This window comes from Lynx rufus, unplaced genomic scaffold (genome assembly GCF_022079265.1).
Source record: "Lynx rufus isolate CCGP_SWC_20201006 ecotype Redwood Valley unplaced genomic scaffold, mLynRuf1.p SCAF_2, whole genome shotgun sequence".
NCBI classification, from domain to species: domain Eukaryota; kingdom Metazoa; phylum Chordata; class Mammalia; order Carnivora; family Felidae; genus Lynx; species Lynx rufus.
The window spans coordinates 70755455-70772587 of NW_025814834.1; the positions used below are offsets into that span (position 1 = coordinate 70755455).

The window sequence follows — 17133 nt, forward strand, 5'->3', positions numbered from 1 at the left end:
AGTAGTCAAAACAGTATGGTACTGGCACAAAAACAGACACATAGATCAATGAGACCGAATAGAGCCCGGAAATAAACCCATGCATATATGGTCAATTAATCTACAACAAATGAGGCAAGAACATACAATGGGGAAAAACAATCTCCTCAAATAAATGGTGTTGGGAAAACTACATACAGAATGAAACTAGACTATCTTACAGCATACACAAAAATTAACTTGTAATAGATTAAAGACTTGATGGCAAGATCAGAAACCTTAAAACTTGTAGAAGAAAACTTAGACAGTAATTTCTTTGACATCATACATAGTAGCATTTTCCTGATATGTCTCCTCAGATAAGGGCAACCAAAGCAAAAATTAACAAATGGGACCACATCAAACTAAAAAGTTTTTGCACAGCAAAGGAAACTCAACAAAACAGAAAGGCAATCTACTGAGTGAGAGAAAATATTTGCAAACCAAATATCTGATAAGGGGCTAATATCCAAAATATATAAAGAACTCCTACAACTGAATAGCCAAAAGCAAAAACTGGACAAAAGATCTGAATCTAAAGACATACAAATGGCCAACAGGCACATGAAAAGATGCTCATCACTAATCATCAGGAAATGAAAAATAGAACCACACTGAGACCTCACATCTGTCAGAATGACTAGTATCAAAAAGACAAGTAATAACAAGTGTTGGTGAGGATGTGGAGAAAAGGGAACCCTCATGCACTGTTGGTAGAAATGCAAATTGGTGCAGCCACTAGGAAAACAGTATGGATGCTCCTCAAAAATTTAAAAATAGAACTACTGGGGTACCTGGGTGGCTCATTCGGTTAGTGTCCAACTCCTGATTTTGGCTCAGGTCATGATCTCACAGTTGGGAGTTGGAGCCCCATGTCAGGCTCTGCACTGGCAGAGGGATTCTCTGTCTCCCTCTCTCTCTGCCCTTCCCTTGCTTCTGTATGCTCGCTCTCTCTCTCTCTCTCTCTCTCTCAAAATAAATAAAGAAACATTTAAAAAAATACAACTACCATTTGATCCAGCAATTCCTCTTCTGGGTATTTATCTAAAGAAAATGAAAATACTGACTCAAAAATATATATGCACCCTTATGTTTATTGCAGCATAATTTACAATAGCCAAGATATAGAAGCAACCTAAGTATTCATTGACAGATGAATGAATAAAGAAGATATTGTATTTATACACACACACACACACACACACACACATAGGAATAAACTCTTGCCATTTGTGACAATACAGATGGACCTGGAGGGTATTATGTTAAGTGAAATAAGTCAGACAGAGAAAGACAAATACTGTAAGTTTTCACTTATGTGTATAATGTAAAAGATAAAATAAGTGAACACACAAAACAAAACCAGACTCACAGATACAGAGAACAGACTTATGGTTCCCTAGGAAAGGCAGGTTGAGGGAGAGCAAAAATGGTGAAGGGGATCAAGAGATATAAACTTCCAGTTATAAAATAAGTCATGGAGATGTAATATACAGGACAGGGAACATAGATAATACAGAGAGACACAGATGGTAACCAGAGTCATATGGTGAGCATTTCAAAATGCACATAAATGTCAAATTACTATGCTGTACACCTGAAAATAGTATAATATGTGTGCCAATTATACTTCAATTTAAAAAACCAAAAATTCCAATCAAACTATAAAACAATGAATTTCATTGGCTCACATAATGGAAAATCAATGTTAGGCTGGATTTAATTCTGTTTTTCTGACTCTGTCAGTTTCTCCCTCCTCCAGGTGTGAGTTTAACCTTAAGGCTGATTTTCTTTATGGTCATAAGGTAGCTGCCAACAGCAAGAAAGAAATATATATCTTTGTTGATATCCACATATTCTTTGACTTTTGTGACTTTCTCTTAAAAGACAAATTCTCTTAAGTCCTACTGACATAGTCCTGTCCATGCTGAGACAATCCCTGGCAAAGGAAATATTGTCCCCATGACTGGCTTAGACTGATTAAGAACTAACCTTCACTCTGGAGTCAGTTTTCTAAACTATAGGTAGACAAACTTTTTCTGTAATGGGCCAGATAAAAAAATTTTAGGCTCTGTAAACCATGCAATCTCTGTAACCACTGTTCAACTCTGCCTGCCTTTAGAGCATGAAAGTAGCCATAAAGAACATGTACACAAATGAGCATAGTTGTGTGTCAATAAAACCTTTTTATGGACACTGAAATGTAAATCTCATATGATTTTCATGTTGTAAAATATTAATCTTCTTTTCACTAGTTTTCAATCATGTGAAATATAATACCATTCTTAGCCCACAGGACTAACAAAATAAGGCAGTGGTGCATATTTGCACATAGAGTGTAATTTGCCAAACTTTGCTCTATTACTTTTCTGTTTACAATGTAAAGAGATAGAATGTATGTGCAGGAATCGGCCATAATATTCACTCTAGTTACCTCCGAAGTCCCTTTCAATTCTGAAAATGTATGATAGTGTAGAATATTTAAATCTATATCTCACTTCTTTGGAGATAAGTAGTTATAATTAATTTGAAATAAAGTAAATGATAAATTGCCAACATATGTGACTTTACACTGAAATCTTGCTAAGATGGAAAAATGTATATAAATATAAAATATGTAGCATAAACTTCATAATGAGAGTTGTAAAGTAGGTTATTAAAACACCAAAAGGATACCATTGTATCACAGCTTCATCTGTAAGCTGTGATGTGTATCCTCAGTTCAATATTCTAATCAAAATCAAATGAATCATATAAAACCCCATGTACATAATTACAATTTTTAGTTCTTACCAAAGTACAGTCTTTCCAGGCTTGAGCACTTCAAAAACCTTTAAGTCACTAGCTTCACAGTTTTTCAGAAATAAGGGCTTATTTGAAACAGTTACATAAGAGAAAGTAAATAGAAAAAAATGCTCATCTGCTCATTAGCCACACAGAAATACACAGTAAACTCCTCTGAGGTATAACTGCATCAAATAGATCCTAATGAACTAGAAAAGTTAATCATCTTGCTTAAGAACATAACTTATACTGAGGTGAGATTTAAGTACCAATGGGAATCTGATTCACTAATCACTTTCATTGTTCTCTTCACCACTATAACATACATTAGTGTTAACCTTGAAAAGTAGGAAAGGATAATGAGCCATAATGGCTTTGGGCCCAGCATCAAGTCCTACAATCTCAGCAGGCTATGATGTCTAAATAATACAGTCTAGCCTGCCAAAGCACAATGCCAAGATCTGGGTGATATCGGAAGAAGCAAGAACAAAAAGGATAAATAAGTCACATGCTTCTAGCACCAAGCAGGCTCTAGGAACACTAGTACCCTTTGTGGAAAAAGCCTCAGAAAATGAAAATTAAGTTTCATTTTAACTGGGCAATTATTTTATTGTGATCAATCCATCTTGACCAGTGAATGAAAACCTCCAGAGATCATGAGATGTTACCAATTCTATATAAATCCCTGCCTCTTAAAAGATAGTCATATACATTAAAAGCCCATTGTTTTACAACTTCAAAAGATGTGAGGGGTAGGAGTGAGAAATAGAATCTAAATTCAACAGTTTGCTTGACCCCATTCACAGGAGTGTGTACACTAAAAATGTAAACTACCCTAAGAACACTTACTTTCCAGATCAAGGATGGTAATAGTATAGACATATTTTAAAATGTGGCTATTTCCATACTCCCAAATCTGCAGATTACATTCAGTGGAGCAAAATATTGATTTTTCCTCCAATAGTCTATTTTTAACAACAAAAGTTTTTTAATGAGTTGAGAGCTATGACTGATAATCTGATCATGGTACTAACTTTAATTTGGTTTTCATTTCTTACTCCCATTGACAGAATTAGGTTAAAGCATACACATGCAGACAGAATACTTCCATTATTAATCTTTACGGTGCTGAATTTCAAAGAGATTAACACAGACCATAAAATCGCGTGTAATTTATATGAATATAACTAAGAAGCATTTTAAATACAATTAATCTCCATATCAGAATAAACCATGGTAAGAAATTACATATGGAGAATTTAGGATTTGAAAAGGTTAAATAATATTTTGAAGGAAGACATTTAAGTTTATTCTGAGTTTCCTGAAACATTGGGAAATAGACATTTTTAAATTAACTTTGTCCAAAAGAAAATCCTACTTTAATTATACTAGACATTCTTGACAGACCTGCCAGATACAAATGGGATTTCCTCCTGTTAAGTCTACAAAAATCTCTTTAAAGAATTATCTAAGACTCTATTAAATCAGAACATTGATATAAAAATCCTTGATTATTCTAAAACAATATCTGGGTCATATTTCTCTATTAGAAAATGTCTAGAAAATATTAATGCTGCAAAGCCTGCACATTCACAAAATGTAAGAGTTTAGAGCCCTTAAAGATACATATTATATCCAGCTTTTGGAAAATAGAAACTAGTGATTCATATGTTAGTAAGTGCTTAACATATAGGAAAACATGACAAATAAGAGGTGAAAATAAGTTCCAGTCTTATTATTAACCACTAAGTTCACAAATTATCATGAAATAGAATAAAACCAAACTTATGATTATAGGTTAATAAAAGAAATTATTCCCATGTCTGCAAGTATTACCTATGATACATCATTTTCTGTTTATCTGTTTATAAAATAAGGCATATATCCTCCTCCCTATCTCATAAAGGTTACCATGATAATAAAATATAATGTGAAAATATAAAGTTAGAAGTCTTAAAAATATGAAGCATACTTATTACGCTTAGCAATAGGGCTCAATTGCCACAAAGTAAAAATAGCAATAAGTAAACAGTAAGAAAATCATTATAAGCTAAAAGGAGAAAATGTTCTAATAAGATTTTATTGAAGGCAGAAATAAATACCTTTGGATTAAAGAAGTCAAATTACAATTACTCAAAAAGAGGGAATCTCTTCTCATTAATGAGTGAAAAGGAATCTAAGGTAATAGTGATCAACAAGTATTTTTAATTATATGTTTGTAATGTGGTATTAGCTCTAAACTAATGACATCTTCTGGATGGTATTTTACAGAGTGCTCTACACTGTAAATGGGACATTCAAGATGAGCTACTTTAGAGACAGAAAGATACAGACTAATTAAACAAGAAGAATAAAAGCTATTTGGGGTATCAAGTCTTCCATTGAACTACTTTCCTTTGTAAGGATAGACTTAGAAAATGTAATTTGCTTTCAAGAGCGAGAATTAACACAGCTAACAACCTTCCCACAGCTTGGGGAAAGGAGCAGTGGTAGGGAAAGGAAGCATAAATTTAGACAATAAAACGGAACTAAGGTGATGAAATGAACAGAGGTTTAGTCAAATTCATGGGAGAAGATTTCCTGGTAGAAATAAATTTCTAAAGAAAGCATTAGAAATTATATGCTTTAAGAAATTTAAAACCTGGTAAAACTATGAAGGGTATTTTCTGAGGTTAATTTTGCCAGGTTGAGGAATTTGACAGCCTCATTAGATATAGCCAATTCAAAAGTATTTTGGATTACTCCATTTTTCAAAGGTAATGTCATCACTGACATAAACAGCAGAAACAAACTCCTTATTTGGGGCAAGATCTTTAACTTTCAGAATCTCAGTTTATTTATAAAGAAAGGATAACAATAATAATACTGAGGCCCAATTTTGTTTTGAGTATCAAAAAGATAGTATAGAATTACTTAAAAGAGCTTCCTAAATTGCAAAGTACCATGAAGAACCCAGCCATTTGGTTCCTAATTAAAACACACAAATGTTTAGGGGCTATCGGCAGGACCCCATAATGTAAAGCTAAGAAATTAAGTTGGATAACTACTGTTCCAGCATTCACAAGAAGTTTGCTAATTCCTAAGTTAACCCTTTTCTTTAAGTCTTGATTTAGAGTGATCCATTACTGCATCCTGTGTTCCTCTGAAAAGTATACTGTATTTAACTTCATATAGCCTATTTGGCTCTAGTTATTTATTTTATTTTATTTTATTTTATTTTATTTTATTTTATTTTATTTTATTTTTATTTTTTCTAGTTAGGTATTTTATTTATTTTTTAATGTTTGTTTATTTTTGAGAGAGAGCAGGCATGAGTGGAGGAGGGGCAGATATAGAGACACAAAATCTGAAGCAGGCTCCAGCAGTGTTGACAGCTCAGAACCTGACTCGGGGTTTAAACTCACAAACTGTGAGATCATGACCTGAGCTGAAGTCTGATGCTTAACCAACGGAGCCACCCAGGAGCCCCTTTGGTTCATTCATTTAAAGGTAAAGCTCTTTGGGGCGCCTGGGTGGCTCCGTCGGTTAAGCATCTGACTTCAGTTCAGGTCATGATCTCACTGTTGTGAGTTTGAGCCGAGCAGGGCTCTGTGCTGATAGCTCAGAGCCTGGAGCCTCCTTCAAATTCTGCATCTCCTTCTCTCTCTCTGCCCCTCCCCCATTCTCTCTCTCAAAAGTAAATGAACATTAAAAAAAATTTTTTTAAATAAAGGAAAACTCTTCATAGGTGTAGTATGAAACTCAGAAGGAAGGCTTCTCTTTCCTGTTTGCTTTTTTTTTTAATATGAAATTTATTGTCAAATTGGTTTCCATACAACACCCAATGCTCATTCCAACAGGTGCCCTTCTCAATACCCATCACCCACCCACCCCCACCCTCCCATCAACCCTCAGTTTGTTCTCAGCTTTTAAGAGTCTCTTATGTTTTGGCTCCCTCCCTCTCTAACCTTTTTATCCTAAGTCAGGATATCCTTCTTTTCACACATATCACAATGTATGCATGCCTATCTGCATCAATGTCCAAATAAATAATTTTTAAAGTAATTAAACAATCATTAAAATCTGGGCAACATCTACTTCAAGTCATTCTCTTTCTTCAGCCAGTGGTTGTAGTATAATATAAGGAACACACAACTTACAGGGGCCCTTAGATGGAACAAGTGCCATGAAAATCTCAGAATTTCTATTTTCTTAATGAAAATTGGGAATGACACTTCATGAGGCTATTCTGAAGATTAAATTATGTACATAATTTTTTAATATAATATTCTCTTACTTATGGAATCAAAAAACATTTACAGAGTTTTCCTCCTCTGGAATATAATGCAGACATTAAAGTTTCCCTTAAGTCTTTCTACTTTGCAAAAAAATTCTACATGGAACTGCTTTTATTTATTTTTTCCAAACTAGAAATTTTTAAAAACTGCCCAAGTCCTTGCTTTGTTTTTATTTTTTAAATCTCCATTAACTATTTTATTTATACTCTTTCAAAACTTTTTGTATTATTTTGCTTTTATGAAAACACATTTATCATGTTTGTCATGTTTAATATCTTTTATCAAAAGATACAGGAGTTCTTTGTCCCTATTTCTAGAGTAACAGTAAGATGTTTCCTACATATAACTGCCTGTGTTCTATAGCCATAATAGGCTTCTAATACAAATCTCTCATCCCAGGGGCTAGTCATAGTATTAAATTACAAACTAATTTCAAATGCATTGCTTGCCATCCTCTGGAATTAATGAGTTTTATTTTAAGTTTAAAATAAATGGTCATACCTTTCTGTTCTATTCTAAATTAACAATTTTCGTATCTACTGAATTTTTAATATGATTATTTCAGGTGTTTGAATATTTAAAAAATCATTTTCTAGTTTTATGGGGTTTTTTCCTTCAAAATTCTAATGGTGACAGCTTAATTAAGCATGATAGTGGAAACAGTATATCCTAAATGGGAGTCAGGATTAGTTCTTTGTTCTAGACTTGCCATTAACAAATTAGACCATATTTCTCCAAATTTCAACTCCTTTATCTAAAATAAGGAGGTAGGCTGGGGCGCCTGGGTGGCGCAGTCGGTTAAGCGTCCGACTTCAGCCAGGTCACGATCTCGCGGTCCGTGACTTCGAGCCCCGCGTCGGGCTCTGGGCTGATGGCTCAGAGCCTGGAGCCTGTTTCCGATTCTGTGTCTCCCTCTCTCTCTGCCCCTCCCCCGTTCATGCTCTGTCTCTCTCTGTCCCCAAAAAAATAAATAAACGTTGGAAAAAAAAATAAATACCCAGCAGTTGTATACATTTAAAAAATAAAAATAAAATAAAAAATAAATAAATAAAATAAGGGGGTAGGAGAAAGTCATTTTTAAGGTATCATCTGCTGACCATAAGAACTGATTTTCCAAGAGTCACAGAGTTATAAGGAAAAGAAAATAACAAACCTCAGCTATACCCATAAGAGTGAAACAAAGTAAGGGAAAAAAAAGATATACCTGCAATTTCTTCTAAAGTGTTGGCATGCATGTCCAGTAACACAGTTCCATTCAGAATACAACTTCTCAGCTCAAACAAGCTGTGCAACGACAGAGTGGCCACATAAGGCTTGCTCCATCTTTCTCCTCCGTCTTCCACATCTTCTTCAAACTTCAGCCACCTACACAAATAAATATTATCAGCACATTGAATATCATATTGTAGATGAATGATCCTTTATCCCAAGAATAAAAAGCAGAAACAGAAAAACAGTCACATTGCTTCTAGATTTTGTGGGCTTGGGAAGTAAAACCTAGCCCAAGTTATTTGGTTTATTTCATTTTAATTCCACTTAACAAGCATTCTTTTTGTCACTGAAAGATGTATAGAAAGCCAAGAAAAACTCAAATGTTATTTTTGTTAGTTTGTCAAGCTCTGAAAAAATATTTACTGTGTTTATTCAGTGGTCACTGTGAATCTGCTGTAAAATTAATAGAGTATACTTCATAGAAGGATAACGGCAATTGAAAAAGATGCAAAAGAAAATGAAAGAATACTCATTTTTCTGTAGTAGGAGGTCTTAAAATAGAATATTTGATCTCCTGATAATTTTTCCATTCGATTTTTAGGGAAACTAGTATAACTTGTGCCCTCTTCTGTAAGAAAAATAAATATTAGGCATGCTTGGATGAAATGTAGTACAGTCAATTCCTGGGGACTACAGGAACCTATAAGCACTGAGCTCAGTCTCTAATCCCTGGGCCTTCCTTCCAGGGATGGAGAACAGAGGAACCTGTATCAAGGCGACAAATGGGAGACCACTGCCTTTTTGGAGTGAAATGGATTGTAATATTTAAGTTTCTTCAAGTAAGATAAGTGGAAGGAATAAAGAGGAAAAAATGGAAGAAATAAAGAGAAACCAGAGATTCTACTGCTATGGCACAAGCACTAAATTTCTCTCATTCTTTTGGGGACTTGTTGTCTAATCCTAATAGATAACCAACTTAATTCCACCATTTGTAATATATCCTAAATAAAGCCTAAATTGCCTTTCCTCCCCTTCTCTTCACCATTTTCCTTATTTCTTCTCTCCTTAGTCATTTTTGCCCTAACTTCCTCTTTCTGTGCAATATCACTCAAATTCTCTATAAAATATTGTATTACTGTTTTATGTGGTCAAATGATCCAGCTCCAGGGGAGGAGAAATATGTTGCAGTAACTAGTTAGGGAATCAGTGGATCAGCCAGAAAATAACCAACCACAAGGGCTAGTCAGAATGATTAATGTGCAGAGTTCTAAGAAAGATAAAGAAAGCTATTGATCTGTCCTCACTGTTCAGGGAGTAAAACATTGTCAGGAAATGAAAATGAAACCAATAGGGAAGAATAGTTGTGCCTACCAAAAGTTTATAGACAGGGAATACCTAATACCTACCATAAGTTTATAAGATATTTGAAGGTTGCAAAAATTTACATTTAAGCCACAAGTCACTGACTGTATTTCTTCAATGCTGGAATTTTATAGAATTTTTTTGTCTACACCACTGGGAATTTTTCATATTATTGGTTCTTAATGATTTTCAGGCCTTGATAGGGACATAATATTTCATAAATCATTTGATAGTTATTAGTACTGTTCAACTAATTCTCCCTCTCTACCTAGTAAAGAATAGGATATCACCACCTGGCTCCCCTTTTACTGGGTGAGATGATATGACTACTGACTACCTCTGGATAATGAATTGTAAGCAGAAATTATGTGCATCACTTCCAGACTATATTTTTTGCCCATTCTTCTAATTGATTTGTGTTCATACTATTGAAATTTGGGAGTTCTTTACATATTCTACATATAATATTTTTGTCAAATATATGGTTTGCAAATATTTTCTCCTTATGTGCAGCTTGTCTTCATCCCCTTAACAGGATCTTTCATAGGACAAAATGTATTAATTTGGGTGAAGTCCAATTTATGAATATTTTCTTTTATAGATTGTGCTTTCAATATCATGTCTAGAAATTCATCATAGACGCTCTAAGTCCTCAGGTTTTTCTCCTGTTTTTTTTCTCACATTTGTATAGCTTTATGTTTCACATTTAGATTTATGATTTATTTTGAATTAAGTTTGTATACACTCTGAGGTTTAGATGGAAATATTATTAATTTTTAACCTATAGCTGTCTAATTATTCAAGTACACTGTTGAAAAGACCATCCTTTTTCCATTTAATAGCTTTTGCCCTTTGTCAGAATCCAGGTAGCTATACGTGGTTTGGTCTTTCTCAGTCCTCTATTCTTCTATATTTTTTCTCTCAAATTTGTATAGCTTTATGTTTTACATTTAGATTTATGTGTTCCATTGATCTATGTGTCTATCTGAAAAGAAATTTTAAAAACAAATCTATCTAAAAGGTATATTCCTTCTTTTAGAATAATTTCCTTCAAACTGGAGGCTTGGTCTTTTAGAAAAGAAGAATGGAGTCTCTGGGAATTCCAGTTTGGTAGTTAAGAAAAAAAAAATAAATGGATGGACAATTTGATATGGCCATAGATTTTATGAATATAAAATAGGAAGAAGCATAAGATACTTCCCATAAAAGAAACTCACAAGTGACAAGTGTCGAGTTTCTAAACATTTCAAGATTCAGTGCTTTAGGCCAACTCCAGAATGATGTCAAAAGCTTTAAGAACTATTTAAATAATGTTTTTTAAAAGACTATGTTAAAAATTATATTTTATATTACATACATATATTCTCTATACACACACACACACACACACACACACACACACACCCCTAAGTGTATTTCTCTTTTCTGTTTCTTTATTCCATTTCATATTTCAAAGATAGGAATTAAGAGGTCTGGGAACACACCAAATCCTGTTTAAAGATTTGTAGATTTGTAGTCAGTTGCAAAATGCCTGATTGCAGTTAATGACCTAAAGTGCTGCAATTTATTCCAGTTTTCAAATAAACTCAGCTGACATTTGTTTGAATAGCAAACTACAGCAAACAAGAGTCTTACAGGCATGAATGAGAAGTAATGAACAATGAAAAAAAATCAAAATTGTAGGCCAATTGCATGACATTTTCTGTGGAGGGGGTGGACTTAAACCCTTTGAGATTATGTGATTTTCCTACGGTGTGTCTGGATCTGTTCTCATCCATGATTAACACATTGGAATCTCTTTCTACTAAACAACAATATAAAATAGGTGTTTCATGAATTCTTTGAAGATTAAGTTGATGATAATCTCTTCTGTAACACTCATATTAAAAATCTACAAAACAAAATTCTTCTGCAAATTAGAAATAGATGTTGTCCTTAGAAATTAACTACCGTGTATTCTATTCCCGCTAATTCCTTTTAACTTTCCTAAGAATTTTTATTCTCTGATTCTACGCAAATAGAAAATAAAATACCAACCAAAATTGTAGCCTGGGGAGAAGTTACGAACTCTTAAGAGAAAACATCCTCTTTTGGGTAGGGCTAAGGCTACAGATGGTGGAAGAGGGACAAGGTTAGGGTGGAGGCTAGATATTAACATAACAACAACCATAAAGTGCCTATTTTAAGGGGAAAGGGGAAGTGAAAGATATCCAAACCTAGAAATATTAGCTATTCTTTTTTTTTTAATTTTTTAACGTTTATTTATTTTTGAGACAGGGACAGAGCATGAACAGGGGAGGGTCAGAGAGGGAGGGAGACACAGAATCTGAAACAGGCTCCAGGCTCTGAGCAGTCAGCACAGAGCCTGAAGTGGACTTGAACTGAGGGACCGCGAGATCGTGACCTGAGCCAAAGTCGGACGCTTAACCGACTGAGCCACCCAGGCGCCCCAATATTAGCTATTCTTAATCCATATTATCTTCACATCTCATATCTCATGGAAAAATCTTGATGACTTAAACCTTTCCTAATTTTGAATATCAAATGCTTTCAGAGCATCAGTAAAATTGTTTTGATGCAATAATCCGTTTGACACTGCCATGTCTGTATCAGAGGCCAACTGCTACTCCCTGCTTTGCCTCTCCTGAGCACATTTGTGGGAAGCATTTTTAAAGGGCAACCACAGTGAGTCAAGCATGTTGTCTTCATAATTGCATATCTGTGGTATCTTTGCGGGCTTTTCTATTAATAACATTATATGTTATCTATAAGCAGGACATTGGAATTGTGCTGATTTCATTAGCCCTTGTCATATGGCTTCTTTTAGGGTTTTTAAAAGTGAACAGCTGTTTTTCACAAACATTTATTAAATAATTATGATTCAAAAATTTAGCTTCAAAATCTAAAACTTTGCTTAAGTTTTACTTGGCAACAGCAGTGGGCATGAATTATTCAAGATGTGATATGTGACAGGTGCAATGTGCTGATAAAATATCCTTTTTATTTCTACTATTAGGGTAGAAAATTATTAATCCCCCCAGAATACTAATCAAAAGAAAGAAGGGCTTCAAATATTTATGCTAATGACTTATTAGAATTAAACTGCATTTTGAAAATTAGATGGAATCCTAAATTAACTAAAATTAGTCCTTTTAGATGAACTAGGGCAACCAGAACAAAATTACTTCTGTTACTTTAAAACCCACTACATTTCTAAGCCCTCAATAAATACACTCTGTACTTCCCTGATGTATTGTGTCTCCGCCAAAATTCATCTACCCTCCTCTTCAATGTCTGTTGCTATTTTGATTGCTCATCAGATGTCTCCTTGAACCTCAAATAGCTGCACCATACGTAAGGTTCTAGAAGGATAGCTAAGAACACAGGTCCTACTGAATAACATTAGAGAATACTAATAATTAACTGGATCAACTCTTTTGTTCTTTATCCATGAACAACAATACATTTTGGTGGTTTAGGATAAACATGTTGTTCAGGTTAATCCACGAGAGTAAAAGGAACAGATCACTATTTTATCTGGAAGGTGAAAAATCACCAATCATATTAAGAATAAGCGAGTTACTCCTGACAAAACACACATTCCAATCTTACTTATCAGCTCTATCATGTAGGATGAGAGTAAAGAAAAGAATATAAAAGAAATGCTTCCAAAAAGTACTTCCCAGCAATAAGGAGACTCAAACTAACAACAGCTTCCTAGTCATCATACCCAATAGATCGCCCTTCTTCCTGCCATCCAGGAATAGCTAGCATTTCTTATAACCAGGTCAAGACAGATGTGTCTAGCCTTAAACAGGGAGGTTTGCATTTTATTTTATATATTTTAATGTTTATTTACTTTTTAGAGAGAGAGCTAGAGTGTGAGCAGGGGAGGGACAGAGAGAGAGGGAGACACAGAATCTGAAGCAGGCTCCAGGCTCTGGGCTGTCAGCACAGAGCCCGATGTGGGGCTCAAACACACGAACTGTGAGATTATGACCTGAGCCACAGTCAGATGACTGAGCCACCCAGGTACCTCCGCATTTTAAATTCCTTTTCAACAACTCTTTAGTCATGAGAGAGTAAAATTTATAATGCTAATTGGTGCATAAGATTATCATATATTGTTTTTCTGTCATCAAATAACAAAGATGAGCATTCATATTATATATTTGAAAAAGTCCAAAGCACTTAGTTTTTGATGCAGTTGGAAGAAAACAATAAGATGGATGGTTTTTAATCTTAAAATTTACCATGTCATATAAAAACTACTTCAAATTTAGTCCTATATTTAAAATATATAATAAAGCTTCAGAAAGAAAATGATTACATGATTTTTTTCATTAAAAAAGGTAATTCATACAGAATAACATACCACTAAACATTAAAAAAGGCAAATAAATAATACAATGGTTTGACATAAAATATGAACAGTTAGCTCACAGGAAAAAAATTAAAACATATGCAAAGATGTTCCATTTCACCAATAATTTTAAAAATGTAAATTAAGGGGCGCCTGGGTGGCCCAGTCGGTTAAGCGTCCGACTTCAGCCAGGTCACGATCTCGCGGTCCGGGAGTTCGAGCCCCGCGTCGGGCTCTGGGCTGATGGCTCAGAGCCTGGAGCCTGTTTCCGATTCTGTGTCTCCCTCTCTCTCTGCCCCTCCCCCGTTCATGCTCTTTCTCTCTCTGTCCCAAAAATAAATAAACGTTGAAAAAAAAATTAAAAAAAAATGTAAATTAAAATAAGATTTATTTTTCGTCTATAAAATTAGCAAAAAAAAAAATCTAAAAGTTTAATGATTTACTCCAGCAAGGGTTTGAGGGAAATAAGCACTCTCATACACCGTTCATAAAAGTATGAATTACCAAAACATTTTATAAAGTCAATTTTACAATCTCTATCAAAATTTAAAAGCCTGCTATTCTTGGTACATAAGTTCCACTGCTAGAAATTCACCTTACTTAGGGGTGCCTGGGTGGCTTTGATGGTTAAGCGTCCAACACTTGGTTTCCGCTCAGAACATGATCTCAAGATTAGTGAGTTGGAGCCCAGCATCAGGCTCTGCACTGACAGTGTGGAGCCTGCTTGGGATTCTTTCTCTTCCTCTCTCTCTGCCCCTCCCCTGTTCATGCACTCGCTCTCTCTCTCTCTCTCTCCAAATAAATAAATACACTTTTTAAATAAAATTGTAAAAAGTTATTTTGAAAAAACACCTATGTTGAAATGTACACATATCCTAGAAACACATTACAAAATATTTTTATCCTCACCAAATAGTACATAAATCCAGTATACCTGCAGCCTCTTAGAATGCTTTCCCTTTAAAAAAAAAAAAAAAAAAAAAAAAAAAAAAAAAGCCCCACACTCAAATTATCATATAATATGCCTAGTTTGGCACAGGCCAGCAGTTGAAAAGATAGAAATAAATTACTTTTAGATTCTTATTGTTTTCCTGATGACACACAAATTATGCTGCTGTTTATCTTTCAGGCTGCAGCTGTTGCTGGCTCTGCATCACTGTTTACTATAATTGCTGTCTTCAGATCTCATTCTGACCCATATCCCATTATAGGATATGCCCAGGCCAGATGAGCCATTTCAGAAATCGACAGCACTCACGAATGTTTGCAAAACTGTGGCTTTACAAATCTCTTTTCCAATAGCATGAAAATTATTTCCTATACCTTCCCGCTCAGCAAAAATCCTCACCTGGCTGTTTCTCGCCATTCAGCATCCTCACCTTCACGCCAGCAAATCTCATCCAGTTCTGTGAAAAGGTCATGAGGAATGTGTTCCTCATCATCATCCTCAGTTCCAAGAATAAACTGTACTCGTTGTGATGGCGTGTCTAGAGAAAACCAGAGATGTGAGTATGCATTACCATGACTTCAAGCTTAAAATTTCCTGGTCACCCAACTCCAACACCACTCCAGACTCACACCTCCCTGCCCGCCCCCTGCAACACTCATCCATGGTTGATTTGGTAAATTAAAACTAAATTTAGCATTACCTGAAGTCTAGTATAATTTGGGAGCAAAAATATGTAAAATGTAGATACATTATATATATATATATTCAAAATAATATTAAATGTTATGATTATTTTTGGATTGTTTACAGCATTAATCATAGAAACTATTTCTATATTTCCCTCACACACACATACATGCATTTTCTCTCATCATATACGCTATACTTTATGGGAATATTTAGAACAGGCTATAATAAAATTCACTTATACTAAAACTATGCTGAATGTAATTCACCATGAACTCCTTTGTGAGGCTCTTTTTTAGTCACACCTTTGTCCCTTCCCGAACCCTGACAACCACTAATCTGGTCTCCACTGCTATGGTTTTACCATTTCCAGAATGCTATCTAAACAGAAACTAAATCCAAAATCATCCGAGTGTGATATCATCTACTGGTGGTGTTTGCTTAAACATTCAAAGATCTCTCAACCACGACTACGGTGCGAGTCACTACGTTCTTGGTAGGGGAGTAAAATAATGTGTGGTTTGGACACAAGACACACAGTCTCAAAGGTGTACATGGTGTTCCCAGAAAGAACATGTTGTTCACAATTTGAGGGTCTCTGGAGAAGGGACCTACATCATTTGGCAGACGTAGATTGACGGTGTTTTCTACAAGGCTTCCAGTCCTGCTAGTTGGCCTTAGAGTTTCCAGTTCGGCTAAGATAACTGGATCTAGACCCTGTTTCTAGACGCACTGCATGAGGACAGTTAGTCCAATCTGATCTGTTTGCCCACGCTAACCACGAAGTGGCATTTACTCATTCCACTGTGCGACCGCTACAGAAAAGGGGGTAGGGAAGACACCCAAAGGTGTTATTAGGGTTTTTGTGTGGGAGATGAAGGCACTGAGAACATCCTTGCATTTCTGATAAACTTCTTAAGCTCAAAAGCAATGATAATACAAACAATGAGCAGAGTCACCTAGCAGAGAATGGCAGGACAACAGTCAATTATATTTATGGATCTTGTCACAGATTGGGAGAGACACATGAAGGTATCTTTCTTTATGAGGAATACTCCAGGAGAAGTTCTGGAAGATCATTAAATTCACTTCCACGCGGTACCATTAAACGTGTTCATCTCCAGAAGCTATACCTTCACCTTCTTTCCACCCTACTCACACCCAGACCTTTTGTTGGAAAGGGTAAGAAGTAAAAATGAAAAGGGAATTTTCACAAAATTTATAAAAATTTATGCCTTCCACTTGAATTCATTTGGGCCACTGCAGGAAGACTTGGCAAGCAGTATACTCAACCAAGTGGTGATCATACTTATTATTTAGGACCGTGTCAAACCGACAAGAATATCTAAGTGCCTAAACCAGAATTAAGTGTTGAATTCCCGAGGCCCCCTGTTAGCTGGACTACCACTCAGAGAGTGTACCAGTCAGGATGGACTAAGGTTGCTATAAGGGAAAAGGGATGATATATCACATCCAGAAAT

The 17133-nt window shown here is 35.1% G+C and overlaps 1 protein-coding gene across 2 annotated transcripts in view; it reads right to left on the bottom strand.

The window, feature by feature from the left end:
* SLC4A10 (solute carrier family 4 member 10) overlaps positions 1–17133 on the bottom strand; it is a 208353-nt gene that overhangs the window by 121415 nt on the left and 69805 nt on the right. For both annotated transcript variants that reach the window (XM_047083717.1, XM_047083716.1), the window contains exons 4-5: positions 15365–15503; positions 8284–8444 (exon numbers count right to left, since the gene is read on the bottom strand). In XM_047083717.1, coding sequence (XP_046939673.1) covers positions 8284–8444; positions 15365–15503 — 300 coding nt within the window. The remainder of the gene's footprint in view (positions 1–8283; positions 8445–15364; positions 15504–17133) is intronic.